Below are 18052 nucleotides of genomic sequence, written 5' to 3'. Positions count from 1 at the left end.
AACACGTAAACATAAAGCGTGTCATTTTTGGCCAAAGTTCATACTATTGTTATCAAGACATTCCAAAATAAATAATATAAATCGTCAACACTTTGCCATGAAGAGGATTTTGTAAGTTAAAAAAGCAAGGGGACAATGAAATTTACCTTCACTGAGAGACTGTCTCTCAGGTTTGCAAATAGCCTAGAGCTGAAACAATTAATCAATTAGTAGATGGCAAACTAATTATCAACACTGATTAAAGTAGTTGAATCAAGCAAAAATGCTATGATTTGGGGACTATTGCTCAGAAAAGACAAAACATGTAAAGATGAAGGCTTATCATGGGCTCTAAAATAAAATAAAAAAGCCAAAACGATGCATCGATTAATCAAAGAAATATTGGACTTATGACAATAATAGTTTGTTGCAGCCATAAAGTAATGACATTGCAGTTTATTTTTTTGGGTACCTGTGGAGGTTACTGATCCTCCTTTCTGTGTGGCTTCCAAATTAGTGATATGAAGGGTTAATTTAGAAAATTTAGAAAGCACAAGCTTACCATACATAAGTATTTGACATGTTCTAGGTCCATATGCCACAGACGGAGCTGATCACTGTATGTACCTGGCATACAATGATTTCATCCAGCGTTTTTCAGAAATAGCCGAGGAGCACCATCCAGATGGGTCCCTCAATCAAAGCAAAATGCTGCTTTCCGGATGGCAGAGCGACCCACTGAAGAATACTTATCCATAAAACAGAGTCTCAAACTGACCCCACTAGACAAAAAAAACTCAGGTTCACATGAGGACACAAGACCAAGACACTTGTTAACTGTGACGTACTGCAGCATAATGTTATCAAGACACAACAGATTGATTTTATTTGTTTTTATATAATAAAAAGTCTTACACTTATTTATTTTCAACAAGGTGCAAGAGTCAGGTTTTGGCAAGCTGTACAAGAAGAATACAACACAAAAACAGTATGGTTCAAGATCGCTGTGTTAACATTAAACAAAGATTGACTGATTTTATTGCAAAGAAAGTAGAAAATACTGAAAAAGAGCCATTTCAAGTTGTGTTACTCTTATTCTTTAGTATCTGGTCAACATTTATGTGGATCATAAGTTAAGTTAGTTCTGTGATGTAAAAGATTTTGTGGCTATTTCTCACCGACCTGACAGATGAATGTGCGTTACCAATGATCCCCTTTTCAGTTGTTTTTTTTGCAATTAACATACCATCTTCCTGTTGAATGTGTATTCACTGAACTTAAACCTTCTACTGACCGTTCCCCTGGCAAATGGCTGACAGGGCTTTATGGTCTATTATCACTCAATAGACAATACTATAAGTAAGAATACACAATAAGAGAGATACATCTATGTACATAAAAAGATACGAGGAGACGAGGAAATGAAATATGTACAAGTCTTTTTTTTTTTTTTTTTTTTAAAAATGGGTAAGATGCAAGTGGTTGTTTTTCCTCTCCATTGAGTTGATCAGCTACGTCTGCTATGTGGACAAGCTGTTGCCCTGCCCGTCGCCTGCTGCCTTCTGCCGGCTGATGTTGCTCTGAACAAACTGTTTAAGGCCGTCATAACCCTGACTGAACAGATACTCCAGGTACCAGCTCCATGGCTTGGAATGCTGAAACACGCACAGAAACACACACACAGTCACATCTGAACATCAAAGCAACCTCTCTTAATCTCTGAAATATCACTGATGCACATCAGACTACATGTGAAGTCTATAATAAATGCAGAAATAAAACGGAGAGCCCTCGTACCTTTATGGAATTGAGGTCCATATCCTTTCTGCCCGGCCAACACTGATAAAGAGAGAACATTAATATTCACTGTCAGCCCACCATGCTAAATCTCACAAGATCGCTGCTGGATGTTGGAGCTGTACTGAACCAAAAAAAGGTACGTGTATTATTTAACATGATGAAAACCACGTCTCACACGGCATCCATTAATAATAAAATGTCCTTCTGTATTAATGTATCTTCTATGAAAGACACATTAATACCACATTTGTCTCCTTGACTTGCCTGTAAGTCCATTAACCAAACTGTACAGACTGGCAGCTGCACGCTGATCCATCAAGCGCCACTCCCAGTTTAAAAACAAGCAAGAGATACACACAGGGTTTCTGCAGGTTTCAACAAGTCAAATTTAAGACTTTTTAAGACCCGTTTAAGACCTTTATGAATGAAATTTAAGATCTATATCACAACATGACAGTACAACGAAATGTAGAGTCACAAAAGTACTTGCAAAGTGAATAAATTTATTAAAATTGAATAAAAGCGACACAGAGAAATAATAAGCTGTAAATATACAGCTAATTATATTTGGACGAGCGAAAGAAAGAACTACACCACGGAATAAAAAATAAAAAAACTTTCAGTGAGCATTAGAGGTAGCGTTACATGGACGTAGGGAAATTAAGACCGGTTTAAAATAATTTGAGACCTAGAACACAACACTTTAGCAAATTTAAGACTTTAAGGCCTGAAATTTTGATTTTGAAATTTTAGACTTTTTAAGACCCTACGGAAACCCTGTACATAGGGAACGTACTAGAAGAAAGAATTTGTCGGATCCTACTTAAGTATCTTTGTAAGACACAAGACATCCTAAACGGTGCACACTCACCTTCTGGTGAAAGTCGACGGCGTAGCTCATGAAGGCCGGGTGGTGGATGAGGTCGAAGCTCATCCAGTATTGCGGCACGTTGCTCTTGAGCAGCAGCTCCTCTCCCGGCTGTATACCCATGCCTGGTTGAAACATTTTGGAGTTCCACAGGCAGTTGACCATGACGACTGCATAGTGGTTGAACTCGCGGAACGTCTGGCGGCTGATGTGAAAGGCCTGCTGAAAAACAGAATGGAAAGGGAGCGACAAAATGAGAACAAAGCAAGCTAAATAAAGTGGAGAAAGAAAGTAAACCACTCTCCATATCTGCAGAGCTCCACATCTGATGTGCTGGTTAATTTGCATGCTATTTACCAAGTCCATATTTCTTAATAAAAAGTGCCTCTGACATTTCCAGGGGAGCGTGCTGGCTGCCTGACATGTACTTGTAAATTCACAGCTCGCAGTGGCAGATGTATTAAAATCAACAACTTCTTAAGTCCTCATCTGAGAGGGTATTAAAGGTTAGCAGCTGTAGGTAGATGCATGTGAATTCCTGAAGAGCTAGACGAAAAGAGATGAAAAATCTATAAAAGTGACCAAAGTCATTTAAAACAAACTGCAAGTCACTTCGGAAGAGCACACCAGCTAATTGCTTAAAATGTATATGCAATCACAAGAAATGCATTCAAAACCCATGGGTTGAGATACAGTAACTGTTAAATTAGCTATTCTAATCAAATCACTGCGAATAGAAAATCATTTCCTTCACATTGTATGCCAAGTAATTGGTGCAAAGGACCAAAATTGTACTCTTACAGTGTTGCTGCAATGCAAATCACAGCATATTTAATTTTCAAACATACATAACAAGAAGAAAGTAGTTTTATTTTTTTTACCTCCGTTTCTTGACTCTTGGCTGATGTCAAGTTCACCTTGTACCTGAACAAAAAAGAAACACGAAAAAAACAGTGACCTCTGTGATCATGAATTACTGCATAACAGTTTATTCTCTATGGGCTGTCAAAAAATATAATGCAATTACGTTCCAATTTTACTTTGCCGTGGCATTTTTACGCTCAGCTTTGGCAGAATTACTTCAGAGCCCTGGGGTGCAGTCAATTAGTCGACACTGTAAAAGGGTTTGTGTTATTAAAGCCTGGAGTTACAAATGACGCTTGAATTCTACATAAAAAGGAGAAGAGGGCTTAAGTGCATTACCTCTTAAGACTCTCATTATCATAAATCATACATTAACATATACGTACAATTTAGCCATTTGATTCCAGTTCTGTTTATTGTCATCAAATATTCATCAAAATATGAAATGCTACTTTAACGGGTGATGCTAATGTATGCATCCTGGTAGCGTTATATATGAAATAGGGCTGCACAATTAATCGTAATTTTATCGAAATCGTAATATGAACTAGTGCAATATCCAAATCACAGGGAGGCGCGATATTTGTTAAAGGCAAATATGTGTCAAACCATTCTAAAATAAAGAATTGTGGTGCTGCAGAGACATCCCGACCTACAAATCAAATACAGACTAAAGTAAAAATCTTTGTTTGGTACAGATCCTCGCAAAAAAAAAAAAAAAAGGATGTATTTTTTTTTTATTTATATTTTTCATTGAATATGAGAATAATGATACAAAAATGATCATTCCCTCCAATATCGTGAATAATATCGCAATCACAATATCAGCCAAAATAATCGCAATTAGATATTTCCCTAATATCGTGCAGCCCTAATATGAATCCAACTGCTTTTCTTGGCAAGACCTGCCCTGCGTAGCAACTGAGTGGTTAGGCAGATGGTTGAGGTTAGGCATTGACCTCGAGTGGTTAGGGTCGGGATACTCCCCCATTGGTCAGGGGATAGGACATGAATGCGGGAGCCTGGACGTCTGGCCAATCCTAGCGCTTGAATGCTACGCAGGCCGGGTCTTGCAAAGAGAAGCAGTGGATTCATGGTAACGCATCGTGGCAGGTTGTAGCATAGAGATGAAGAGTCCCCACCTGTACATGATGTAGGCCAGTCTGTCCACGCTAACGGGGTCAGAGGCAAACAGGGCTGGGTAAAAAACTCCAGTTGGAGGTATCACCACGAGGGGGAGCCCATACTTCAGAAACGTGTCACACACCTGGGGGAGGAGAGAAATATGGAATAAAGACCCACAGAGAGTTAAAAGTGAAAGGTAGATAAGCAAACATACAGTATTATTTCACTGCTTAAGCTTTAATCATGACTCTGCTTTGTTAGAAGCAGGTACACGCTGAACTTTGCATTTATTGTAACATGTTCCAATCAGACATAACCTAATCTCCTTGCAGGCTTCCAAACCCTTTCGGTTTCTAAAATGTTTATTTGGTTGGAATATTACGATATATTCTTTTGGGGATTTTATTCATTCATTTATTCTCAAGTATTTCCAATCTCATTTTATATTTCTTGTTATATTTCTTGCTGTTATTTCATGAATCTTTTCTTTATCCTGCTGATCTGCTTTTTGGGATCCTGGATTAATCTTTCCATATTTTATCTAACTTATTTCAAGTCTGTCTTGTATGTTTTGTAACCTTTATTTCTTATGTTCTATGTGCTGCTGCTGACTTGACCAGGAAAGCCAAGGTCCCCTCCAGACAGGTTTTAAGTAATACAAATACTCTACTTTGAATAATAACTTGTGTCCAATGTGTTTTTTTTCAAACATAAATATATATATTAGTGCTGTCAGTTAAACGTGTTATTAACAGCGTTAACGCAAACCCATTTTAACGGCGTCAATTTTTTTATCTCGAGATTAACGTTCTTTTTGGCATAGCAAACTTTGTAGTTTTTTTCACATGCTGTTGCAACAACTAGTAACGTTAGAAAAACTACAACACCACACCGGATCTAGCTAGACCGGAAACAAATCAACAGGCACGCTGCACACACTTGTTTGGGCTTGTGAGCTGGCCAAAGAGTAGTAGGCTAACGTTACGTTTTGAGTGGATGCCGAGTGCGAGACGCCGAAATGGATGCCAATAAAATTCTAAATGGAAAGGTTACTTTTAAAAAGTTTCCAAATGGTTCCATAAACAAGACCAAAGTGATCTGTGTGTTTTGTCGTTGTGAACTGAGCTATCATCGCAGCACGTTCAGTCTGAAATACCACTTGGTGGCCAAGCACACAACTGATGCGAATTCTCTGCCCCCTCGTCAAAGCCAGGCGACAAAAGCACAAAACAAGCTGATCCACTTTTCCATGTTGATAAGAGCATTAAAATGAGAAAAAATAATTGGACAAAAAGAAATCTAGGGACATTTAGAATAGATAAAAATGTGCGATTAATTGCGAGTTAACTATGACATTAATGCGATTAATCGCCATTAAATATTTTAATCATTTGACAGCACTAATATATATATATATATATATATATATTTACCGTCTCATAGAAGTCCAGGATGAAGCTGAGGAGGAGAGAGTGGCAGCCTTCGAGCTGAAGACCCACAGAGGCCAGCCGACCCACAAAGTCAACCAGCTCCATCACTGAATCCTTGAACCCTGACAGCGTCATGTTTCTGGGACAGAGGGCAGAGCAGAGTCAGACACACACTTTAACCAGAATGCCATTGGAGGATTCACTCAGGTTTCTGATATGACCGAAGAAAGCTCCCAAATCAGGCATTTCATTACATTACAAAGGACAAACACTGAATCAAGAGTGATGTTGGGAAAGTGTACATTAATACACAATCAATGATTCCTACATCTAATCTCTGAATTGTACTCTGGCTAAATATCAGAGGTAAGTTTGGAAATGGCAGTGAATAAAAAATTGATCTCTCCGCTTATGGATAACTTGTTGTGGGATTAGACAATGTGAGGACTCGATACTGATGTAGCCCAGGTATTTAAAAATGACTGACACTGACTCCACGCCTTCATTTGGAAGCTGGGAAATCATTTAACTGGAGATTAGGGCTGTTTTTTGGCAAACAAATTTCAATTAAAGGATTTGATAGCTAAATGGGTTTAAAACCAAAAGGGAAAACATGGCAATACACACTTCTGCCTAAGTTGCTTTGGTTGCTAGTGCATAAAAGGTGGCTTAAATTAAAGCTAAAAAAGTTACTGTATAGTAAATCAGTCCCGATTTAATCTGAAGAAAATTAGATAACTCAAATTAATATAATTATTAAGCATCATATCTATAACAAAATTAGGTAAATCAACTCAGAAATCTTTTCATTACATAATCCCACAGTAAATAAAACGCTTTTATTTCATCTGTAAGTAGTAGTGAGAAGACATTTCTTGGCTTGAAAGTAAAAGCTAAACAAGCTATAACCCCTATGCTCTCAAGTCAATTCACAAAGTGTTTCAGGTTTATTGCTTGTTTATGCTCAGGGCATAATCAAGTAGCAGGAAGTAGACAAGACTTACATGGAGGTGTGGCTGTTGAGGCTGATGTCCAAGTCGTCCTCCAGAGCATACACTGAGTGCCAGGTCAGCCACTTTAACAGCATATTGTTTAGACACTCCATCAGTCCACACTACAGACACATGATAAAGAGGAAAAGCACTAAGTATACTGCAGTTTAACCACTGAGCTAATACAGGACCCAAACTTACTGCTTTATAATAAGAAGACAAACACTTAATGTTATCTATTAACTTATAGCAAAAGCTTTTTAAATTCAAGTACAAGTAGAGCTCATTCTGCCGCAGGGAGGAAAACCTACCTTGAAAAACAATGAAGAGGTGAAGAAAAGCTGCATGAGGGGCTCAAACAGAAGCCGTCTGATTTCTGAAGAAGGGGAGACAGAAGGTTACAGTTGCATCAACTATATAATTAAATGCAATTAGGACATGGCACAATATGACAGGCCTTGCCAACGTGGGAATGAGGCTGTGATTTTACTCAAGTGAGGATAAGGTTGTGTTGTGTGTATGTTTGACGGAGATAGACAAAGACAGAACACGAAATGTGAAGACAGACACGACCCATTGAAGACTCACGGGAACTGGGGATGACAGGAATGTTGCTCAGCAGGCCGAGGATCTGTGGGCGGAGGAGGGAACCATCCCAAACATTGAGAAATTTGTAGAGAAAAGCCTCTGAACTGGAAAACCCCTCCTGGTGGAGAAATGTGACAAATTAAAAACTTGTCAAATCACTGTTTGACTGTGGTTTTACAGTGCAGCGTCAGCTAAGCATGTGGGTGCAGGTTAATAAATACAGGGAACGGTGAATGACAGCTGTGAGGTAGAGAGGCAGCTATCAGGGCCTGAAGTGTGATGCTCACCTGGAGAAAGTGCTGTGTAGACAGCAACTTGTTCAAAAACTGCAGAGCTTCTTCTGAATTCTGGGAGGCTCCTCCATCGCCGCAGAACAAAAACTCTTAACACAAATAGCAAAAAAAAGGGTATTTAGTAAGTGGAAAAATCAAGAGAAAAAAGAAAACGGCAGAGGAATCCAGATTCACTGCATCTTCACACAGTGAGACCCCCCCCCCACACACACACACACACCCACTCTCTTTCAAACCCTCTCGGAAAGAACCCTTTTGATATGCCAACTAGGCAATGTGTTTGGGTTCAACTCAAGGTCAGCTTTGCTTTGGATGAATCGTCCTGATAGAAGATGTCACAACACTTCGGTAGTCGCTCCCCCGCCCCACTTACCTTCGTGGAGAGCGTAGCCTAGCCAGAAGTTGAGGCGTAGGAGGGCAGACTCATCCTGTACACAGTCCAGGTACTGCAGTGCCAGACTGGAGCCCAGCAGTGAGCCCATCTGAGCGGGAAGCTGGGGGAGGTAAAATGAAGAAATAGGAAACACATGCAATAAAATAATCACACCAACATGAATCCAAAGAAGCACAGAGAAGAGATGGGAAAACAAAACTCATATCCCCAAGTAACTATACACACACAAAGTCAACCACTGCATTAAAGTACTCATATTATGCTCATTTTCAGGTTCATAATTCTATTTAGAGGTTATATCAGAATAGGTTTAAATGGTTTAATTTTCAAAAAACACCATATTTTTGTCGTACTGCACATTGCTGCAGCTCCTCTTTTCACCCTGTGTGTTGAGCTCTCCGTTTTAGCTACAGAGTGAGACATCTCACTTCATATTTTCCAGGAGCTTTGTTGGGAGTCACACATGCGCAGTAGCTAGGTAAGGACTACTAGCCAGTCAGAAGCAGAGTATGAGGGCGTGCCTAGCAGCAAGGCGAGCATTATAACATGTGTTACAAAGTGACGCACGTTCGTCACGGAAGTAAAGGCTGGATTACAATAGAGCTGTTTGGAGCAGTTTGTGAACAGTGTTTTCTGTTGGAGATGGTAAGTGCCTTTGGGCTTTTTCACTTTGCAAACCTATTACATGCACAAAAAAGATATATAACACAATAAAGGAAAGGGAAAAAGCCAAAAAGCATAATATGAGCACTTTAATAAAAATCTGTTTCAAATCAATCTGTTTACCTGCTACAGAAGAAGAATAAACTGATGCTCATGTCCTTGTTTTCATTCAGTGGGCCACCAATCCACTACTGAGCTAATTCAAGTATTCAGTAATCCCCATAATACCAGCACTGGGACATTTCTGCCATCCCACTGTATAGAAGATACAGTCACTTATTGTGTATGAACAGCAGCTTCCCAATATGGTGACTTGGTAAGTATAATAAATTAGAATGAGGAGAAGACAGACTGTGAATGGACACAGCTCAGCTCCTCAATAATTATGGAGCAACTGTATCATTAAACTGTGAAAGCACCATTCGGCTTTTGATAACAGGAGTATAGGAAATGAGGGAAATAATGATCCTTTGTCAATGCCTTTGCCGAATAGATCTATGAATTTGATTGACTGTACTCATCTGTCTTGCCTAAGATACGGAAAAAGTAGGGCTTTCTTGGCAATGAACACCGTTGATGTTATCGTCGTCCAAAAGCCTTGCTCACGTTGGCTTTGTAGGCGCTGTGAGAGAGGTGAATTTATGTAGCATGACGCATAAAAGTCTGCAAGCCATTTAAAATGACTTATATTAGTTTATCAGGTCACTGAATCTGCAGGGCAAATACACATTTATAGTGAGGCCTCTTTAAATGACCATTTGCTATTAAAACTTTGTCAAATGCATTACTCAGATACATCTCATCTCGGTTTCATTACTCATATAGGATATATAAATCACCATATTTGTAAAAAGAACTATGCTATAAGCACTGTGCTTTTCTTTACGCTCTGATCTGATAAACAAATTACAGTCCTAGGCCACCTCTGATGTGGAGGATTCTTGAGGACAAAGTTGTTAGTGGCCTACCAGGATGTACAGACAAAAAAATATAACAGTGACACAGCACCACCCTGTGGCTGTGAGGGTTCATCACAATTTACACAGACTGTGGTTGCACATCTTAATGGCATGGAGAAACTGGCATACATTTTATTCTGCTGCTTAAATGATTAATGATCTTCATGGTTAAACTATATTTTATCTGGACGCTGAGGTAAATGGGAGCAGAAAGAGTGAAAGATTGAGAAGAAGCAAGACAGTAAAGAGGCTGAGGCAGCCCCAGTGTGAGCACCCCACAGATACAGAAGTCAGAGATTTGTCCCAGAAGAAATTACCTCTATACGGTGCATATTTTCCAGGAGCTGAGCAAAGGAGTGGAGCTGTACCAGGGGGACCACCTTTCTGCTGGAGGACGGCTCAGTCTGAGCCTCTTTATTAACTACAGAACACAATGCCGGCAAGACCAGGTGGCAGTGTTTCTAAGAAAGAAAGCACAAGAAAATAAATAAGGGTAGGCATTTTTTTTTTTTATTCCCTGAAATTAACAAAAGGCTAAAATCATGATCAACCGATTAATTACATATACATTATACTTTATAGATAGGATACTTGACATTATCTTCTGACCATGTTGTTCCCTGCAATTAGGCTATACTTTAGCATTTTGCCGAGGTGGGGCTGATGAAATGCTGGAATGGCATTGGCAAGCGGCAGCAGTAACTGTAGTGTAGCAGGAGTGATTGGGAACACGGTAAGCAAGCAGTGCATCTAAAAATGTTAAATAGACTTGCATACCCTTTTCCTGGGGTTGGTCTTATCTTTGATTGTGGAGGCCGGACTGATGCTGGAGGCAGCCTGGGAACCGTCCCTCTTCTGGACAGCAATCAATGCTGATCTCCAGGGCATATTGTGGTTCCTAAACACACTCTGTAAGAAAACATACAATTGTGTTGGTGCTTTAGAGATGATGGTAATACTATCTATCTATATCTATATATCTATATCTATATCTATATAGATATATCTATAACTATATAGATATATATATACACAAACACACACACAGTAAATTACATATCTCTTGTTTTATATAAGGTTAATGATATTTGTAAATTGTCCCTGTTCAAATAAAGTAACAACACAACACAACGGCAGAATGAGCATCAATTGCACAGTCCATGTACAAACCTTAATTCGTGATGGGATGGAAAGTGTCACCAGATCAGGGCAAAACACTTTGTAAAGTGACAGTAGGTTCAGGAGGAACGGCTGCCTTCCCTAAAGAGAACAATATCAACACGCTCAATGACGCATCTTTGTACTTGAAATCTCTTTTCTTGATTGATGTTTCCTAATAATGCAGAATACAACAATAACCAATGACACTAGAAAGGATAGCCTCTCATGGGAACAATGCACAGTGTAGAAAAAAAACATCCTGGGATTTCTCATTGAATAAAAATTGTTTACTGAGTAGGCAATAATGTAGTAGCTTTGATAAATGGCTGCAGAGGACATCAAATCAGCAGCAGGTTTACCAGTTTAGACTGTAGCTCCAGTAGCTTCCTGACTCTGAAGACTCGCACTACAACGAGAAAAAAAATGAAGCTGTCAATAATGCTGTTAGCATTGCAATCATATTTCAGGTGTGAAAATGTTTGACTTACCACTTTCCTTTCTGGTCAAAAGGTACAGCAGATGGCAGATGAAAGGACACTGAAATAATGTGACAAAAGATAATGAGTTCACATCTCAGCAGTTGTTTAGTGGATCCCTTTTCACATTACAGTGCTGCAGTCATTTCATTACACTGGTAAGCTGACAATCGTTCACATGTGAACAAACAGGACAGCACAACCCTCTTTTGTAATGAATGTTTTATATGCCTTAACCAAATAAACGCATTATCTGCCTGGTCAGCCTGTGTCTCAGAAACAGAAAAATAGCTTCTTTTTTTTAAAAGATTATTTTTTGGGGGCTTTTTCCTTTATTTGAAAGTGGATAGACATGAAAGGGGGAGAGAGATGGGGGATGACACACAGCAAAGGGCAGCAGGTCGAACCCTGCGCCGCTGCAGGACTCAGCCAACATGGGGCGAACGCTCTTACTGGGTGAGCTAGAGGTCGCCCCATACATGTCATTTAAATGACAAACAAGCTTAGTAAACCATAAATTTGTTGCTCAAAGAAGTGTAAATGCTTATGAATAGTATACAAATTTGATTTGATGCCATCTTACTATAACAATGCAAAGATCATCAGCACACATACCAGATTTTCCTCTGTGACGAAGCTAAAGATGAAGCCGTAGATAGCTCGAAGTTGGTCCTTTGCATCAATCATGTCAAATACAGTCAACACCCACTTTATGAAAAGAATCTGAAAATTGTACATGCAAGTAAACACACAAATGGATTTAACTATGGTGCAATCTTAGAGATACACATACAGAATCAAAAGCAAGTACACCGACACTCATCTTAAATATTGTATAATTGAAACTCCTTTTTTTAAGCTAAAAGGCAGTTATTTTTTAATGTTGACTGAATTATTATATTATTAGAAAGAGAACAGTAGTTTTAAATCATATCATTTTGTTTAAAATAGTTAATGTTATAACCTTAGTAATTACAATAATGTTAATATTCTTTAAAGCAGCCATATTATGCTCATTTTCAGGTTCATAATTGTATTTTAAGGTTGTACCAGAATAAGTTTACATGGTTTAATTTTCAAAAAACACCATATTTGTGTTGTACTGCAGTGCTCTCTCTCACTGCTGCAGATCCTCTTTTCAGCTGGTCTCTGTTTTAGCTACAGAGTGAGACCTCTTTTCTTCTTCTTCTGTACTATCTTTGATTGCACTGCACATGCCCAGTAGCTCAGATGTAGATCATGTCAGCTAGCTAGCTCCATAGACAGTAAAAGAGAGGCTGTTTCTACAACTTCGGTCAGTTACAAGGCAGGATTAGCTGGGAGACTTCTAAATGAGGGCGCACATGTAAGTAGTTCTTTTGTAGATTATGGTGAACTTGTGTGTGTTGTAGCAGTGCTTTGCTATTGAGAACGAGGTAGCATGCTAGCGTTAGCATGCTAGCGTTAGCCATAGCGTTAGCATGCTAACGCTACGAGCTAATGGTTGCGGTTAGCCTGCTCGTTTCGGCTTGTGACATCACAAGCCGTGCCGATTTTGAACAGCTCACCCAGAGACTGAAGGCAGGACACATTCAGAAACTGTATCTCACTCTAAACAGCATGGATGGATTTTTTTTTTGTTTGTATGTGTGTGGAAGCACCAGAGACACAAAATAACACCCCAAATCCCAGAAAAAGTGATTTTTTCATAATATGGGCACTTTAAGAGTAGAGAGAGAATATGTATATAGTAAACAACATACTTGTAAATTACTCATGAACAGAAAACAGATTAAAAGAATTTGAAAAAAATCTAATTTGCACTTACTTGTGTGCTGACAGGTATTTTGCCAACCCCCAGCCATACAAACGCTCGAACAACAGCCTCCTGAGGTACCACAGCAGCAGGAATCAGACACTTCAGCACCCGGGGACATAGAATAGTCCCTATACAGAGACATTCACACAAACAAAATCAGTTGTGTGTTCCTACCATAGACTGTATATTAATGGACAACACATCCGGTTCGGCGAAGTGCTGCAAATGCGGAAGTGCCTTAAACCTGCATTCTATCTGAATTCCAGCAGGGGTGACACGTGCGGTTTCTGTAGAAGTCTATGAGAAAGTGACCCACTTCTCACTTGATTTATTACCTCAGTAAACATTTCCATAATGAGTTTATGGTCTCAATCGCTAGTTTTAAGTGTTCTGCAACACAGAATGATGTTCATTTTTTGAATTATGGTCTCGTTGATTTTAAAATCGGCGATAAAGCAGGGGGTGTTTTAGGGCGTGGCTAGGATGTGATTGCCAGTGAAAGTGTGTAACGTAACGTGGCTCCTCCCTCACGTCTAAAATCGTCACATCCGCAACCAGGATGGCTGCGCCCGTATCGGCAAACTCGACGACGGATAGCAGATCTCCACAAACCAATGGGTGACGTCACACATGCGCTGTCCATTAATATACAGTCTATGGTTCCTACACTTTTGGTAAGAATGAAGACAATTTTTGTGCAATGTGTTTAAATTGCAGGCATAATATGTGCTCAATGTACACCATATCAATTACATAAGCAATATTTGGCTCTGGCATTCTTGTCAATTAAACTGCACCAAAACACATTCAATTTCAGAAAGCATGGTGGCTCAGTAGTTAACACTGCCACCTCACAGTAGGTGGCAGTTTGAATCTGTCTGTGTGGAGTGGGTTCCTGTGAGTCTGTGTGGAGTGGGTTCCTGTGAGTTCTCTGGTTTCTACCCACAGTCCAAAAACAGGCAGGTTAGGAGAATTTTAGGCTTTAATTTTACATAGGTGTGAATAAGAGTGTGACAGACACTGTCCAAGGTGTACACTTGCTTGGTGTGTGCAGGACAGACTCCAGCCCCCTACGACCCTCTACATGTTAAGCACCAAAGGGGGATGAATGTTTTTGTTCCCCAGTCCACCGCTACTGCTAACTGTCTTACCCATACGGAGGCTCATGGCAAACTCCAGCATAATAGAGATGGCCTCTGGGGAAAGTCCTTTACTGTAGGCCACCTTCTCCACCAGCACCATGTTCCTCTCCACATCATCGTTCCCATACACAGGAGTACCTGCTTCAACTACAAGAGGGAGAGATAACATCAGAGTGTGTATATGCATTGAAAATGGTAAAATACTCGATACAAGAGGTAATGTCAACAAGTTCAGATGGGTTTTTTTATGCTAATGTTGATGTTGTGTGATATGACAGCAGATGAGCCGATACTGTGCAAACCGTTTGCTTGAACAAACTCCAGTATTAGCTGCAGAAAATCTGTGAATTTCACGTTTATTCGCTAACACGGGATAGATTTTACAGTTTAGCGGAGTGTAACATCCATAAATATTTAGGAATTTGGTGGCTAATGATGACGAATCCTGGAACTGCTCTGTAAATAAGTCTTTTTTTGGTTACAGGACAGAAAAACCTATTAAAAAATGATTTAACAGTTTTTGGATGATACAGGATACAGGTGTGTATGCTAGAAGTGGGCTCTAGAAGATTGGGTTAAAAACATTTTTAATAATGTAGTGGATTTCACATAGGTGGTGTAATCCCCTTTATCTAGGAATCATCATGTGTGTAATATACTGCATATACTGTAGTGTCATCTGTGGACATTGTTAATTTATAATGTTTTTTTAGTACCAGTGGTAAATCAATGGTAAAAATGGAATACAAAAGTGGGCCTAGGCAGCTCCTTTGAGGAAGTCCATATTCCACAGACACGCTACCTGAGTAACTTTGATTAAAGAAGACTGTCTATAGCTTACCAAACAGGCAGCTGCAGATGGTCTAAATCCATAACACTCAAGCTTTTCAAGAAGAAGCTTGTGGTCAATAACACCAAATGCTGCCGTAAAAGCTAATAGGACTGCTCCACAGATCATTTTGTTGTCCAGATCTTTGAGTTTAAACTAATTTAAAAAAGACTGATGGGTTGGCCAAATGTTTTCAGGTGATCTGTTTAGGGATGTACAGAAAGATCTCTACAATACTGAGCACCGGTGTATTGTATCACAGCTACTGTATCAAAACGTGTAACCCCATTTCTAGTAGAGATAACAGCCATCAAAATACGGCATGTGACCAGCAAATTAAATTGCAGTGGCAGTATAGCTGAAAAGCCTATTTAAGTCCCCCCAATTATGTAAGAGCAACTTCTAGTACAATATGACAGCAACCATGATAATTAAACCTCATTTAGATGTAAAAACAAATTAATAATAATCACCGATCCGTCACAAGCGGGCCAACGCAGGCAGTGACAACAGATGACGTCATAAAACCACGGGTCGGGTTGTTCCTCCAATATCGAGCTTTTAATAATGTTGTTGTTGTTGTTTGTACATAACTAACGTTACTGACTTAACGCTGAGGCTAGCTCTGTTTTGGGATTGTCTGCACTGAGTTAAGAGCTAACGTGATGTATAAGTTAGCAACATTAGCTACCAGTAAAGCTATGTTACACCCCAAACACAATAATTAACGTTAACGTAACGTTATATCCTGGCGTTGTCTACCTTTCGGCACCGTATATTTCCTTGCGGTAACGGTAGCTAGCTAGTATCGTTGGTAAAAGTAACGCCACCATCTGCTTCGACCGTATTGACTGAGCCAAGTCCTACCGTCAGAGAAGTACTTCAGGGCCAGAACAAATGGGTCCTCCGCCTCGTTCTTTCTCCTCGCCTTATCTGCAACTCTCAGACTTCTGTTACTGCTGCGGCTGGAGACAGACTGATCGTTTGGAGACGACGTGTCGGAATCCGGCGGCCCCGACAGGTTTAACTTAGCTGCCATTTCTACATTGCTAAACACTTAAAAACACTGCTCCACTCTGTCTTCAGCCATTCAAACAAAACTCAAATCCTCCGCGCGACCGTTTGGTCTGCGCTTGCGCAATGTAGTCTTTCCGCTCGGTTACTTCCAGGCCGTTGTAGTCCGTTTGCCTTCAACCGACAGTCAACTAGGACTACAATTATTATAGTCCTAGTGCCAGTCAAGTAGCTGTTCATCTGACTGCATCAAGAGAGGAGGCTACGTCGAATAACGTCGAAAACTGGTCAGAATTCCACACAGAAAATAGAAAAATAGGGTGTTCACATAGCCCTCTGATTGAACTAGCTTGTGATACTGGACAGATGTCATAGCTGCAGTTGAAATAATAATTTGTTTGTCGTGCAATGAAATTTCAAAAATGTCAGCAGCAGCAACGCTTTCCAGAAACACTGTCTGGATAACCCACAGAACTCACTATCAACATTTTTCACAGGGAGCACCGTTATGTCTTTAATAGAAACTAGTTGCAGTGAGGTCTGTGAATTATTCAAAATGACTGGGATACTCTGAAAATGGGTTGGTTCTGAATGTTTTTAAAATGTAATTTTTCAATCCTGTGAACATCGCATATGGAATTCCAGTCACCTCCATTTTACTATAGGGCTGAAACTAATGATTATTTATATTATCAATTAGTCTTCTGAATATTTTCTCAATAATCGCTTTGGTCTATAAAATGTCAAAAAGAAGTCCTTAGAGCCTATAACATATTCAAATGTCTTGTTTTATCTGACCAACAGCCCAAAACCCCAACACATTCAGTTTATTATCATAGAAGAAAAAACTAAATTGTTGCTTATTCATTTTTCTCAAAACCATGTCAAATAAATCTAAAACTATAAAATCATGTTGGTCAAGCTGTTCTGCAAGCATCACAGTGACTTTACTCCCAAACTGTAAACTGTAAGCCGCTAGTCCAGTTGTCATGCTTAGGGGTAGGAGCAAGGGCAAAATCACTCCATTTTGTCTTAAGAGCAAGAGACATAAAAGAAAGACCTTTCTGAGTTGTGTTGTTTGTCCCCTCACCCCCAGTGTTTGGTCTCCCATGGGCCTGGTCCTTTTCTGCCCCTGTAGGGTTAGAATTAGGGATGGGTTTTGCTGTTGAAAATGGCTCTAGAATGATGCACATTTTCAGCCCATTCTCTAAAAATGTCAGTCAAATTCTGCAGAATTCTCAGAAATCATCAAAAGAGATATTTATTTACAAAATAAAACTATTTAATCAGGGCACTTCCTCTATGATACAATTTCATCATAGCTACATTAATTTCATACTAAATTAAAATACAATTCTATTACTTGTCAGCATTTAAAAACGAGTTTTAACTCTTGGCTTGCGTTAAGCAGAAATTGACTTAAGATCACAAAACTGATCAACCTGTAATGCATAGAATAAAATAAGCAACAAATCCCTCACAGCGCACGGTGACAAGTACCACATATCTTTGTCCATAAAGCTTTGTATGCAGTTTATATGGTAATATGATGGAATTACCTTGACAGGGACCGTCTGAAGTTATATAACAAGATTACAACACAAAAATTGCAACCCATCGATGCAAATGCAATTATTAACTTAAACTGTAAAAGACATGCAAGAGAGCTAATAAAAC

At 39.4% G+C, this 18052-nt stretch overlaps 1 protein-coding gene across 1 annotated transcript; it reads right to left on the bottom strand.

Moving 5' to 3' along the window:
* Positions 1-1201: 1201 nt before the first annotated feature.
* On the bottom strand, positions 1202-16519 carry cenpi (centromere protein I). The gene is made up of 20 exons (XM_031303324.2): positions 16229-16519; positions 14542-14679; positions 13400-13518; positions 12208-12315; positions 11605-11653; positions 11476-11522; positions 11126-11215; positions 10733-10864; positions 10273-10416; positions 8313-8433; positions 7934-8028; positions 7647-7764; positions 7370-7434; positions 7071-7180; positions 6070-6205; positions 4654-4778; positions 3529-3571; positions 2651-2869; positions 1777-1818; positions 1202-1634 (listed from the first exon to the last, which is right to left on the bottom strand). The coding sequence occupies exons 1-20, from the start codon at positions 16398-16400 to the stop codon at positions 1500-1502; spliced, it is 2208 nt and encodes a 735-aa protein (XP_031159184.1). The 5' UTR covers positions 16401-16519; the 3' UTR covers positions 1202-1499.
* Between the last annotated feature and the right edge of the window lie 1533 nt (positions 16520-18052).

This window comes from Sander lucioperca, chromosome 1 (genome assembly GCF_008315115.2).
Source record: "Sander lucioperca isolate FBNREF2018 chromosome 1, SLUC_FBN_1.2, whole genome shotgun sequence".
Classification (NCBI taxonomy): domain Eukaryota; kingdom Metazoa; phylum Chordata; class Actinopteri; order Perciformes; family Percidae; genus Sander; species Sander lucioperca.
The sequence above is the reverse complement of the archived record's forward strand: the minus strand, read 5'-3'. Positions and strand labels throughout refer to the sequence as shown.

Coding starts and splice junctions, on each gene's coding strand:
- cenpi (XM_031303324.2), bottom strand. CDS start 16,400: ATGGCAGCTAAGTTAAACCTGTCGGGGCCGCCGGATTCCGACACGTCG. Junction 13,519..14,541: donor TGCCATGAGCCTCCGTATGG/GTAAGACAGTTA, acceptor GTCTCTGTATAG/GGACTATTCTATGTCCCCGG. Junction 11,654..12,207: donor TCGTCACAGAGGAAAATCTG/GTATGTGTGCTG, acceptor ACATTATTTCAG/TGTCCTTTCATCTGCCATCT.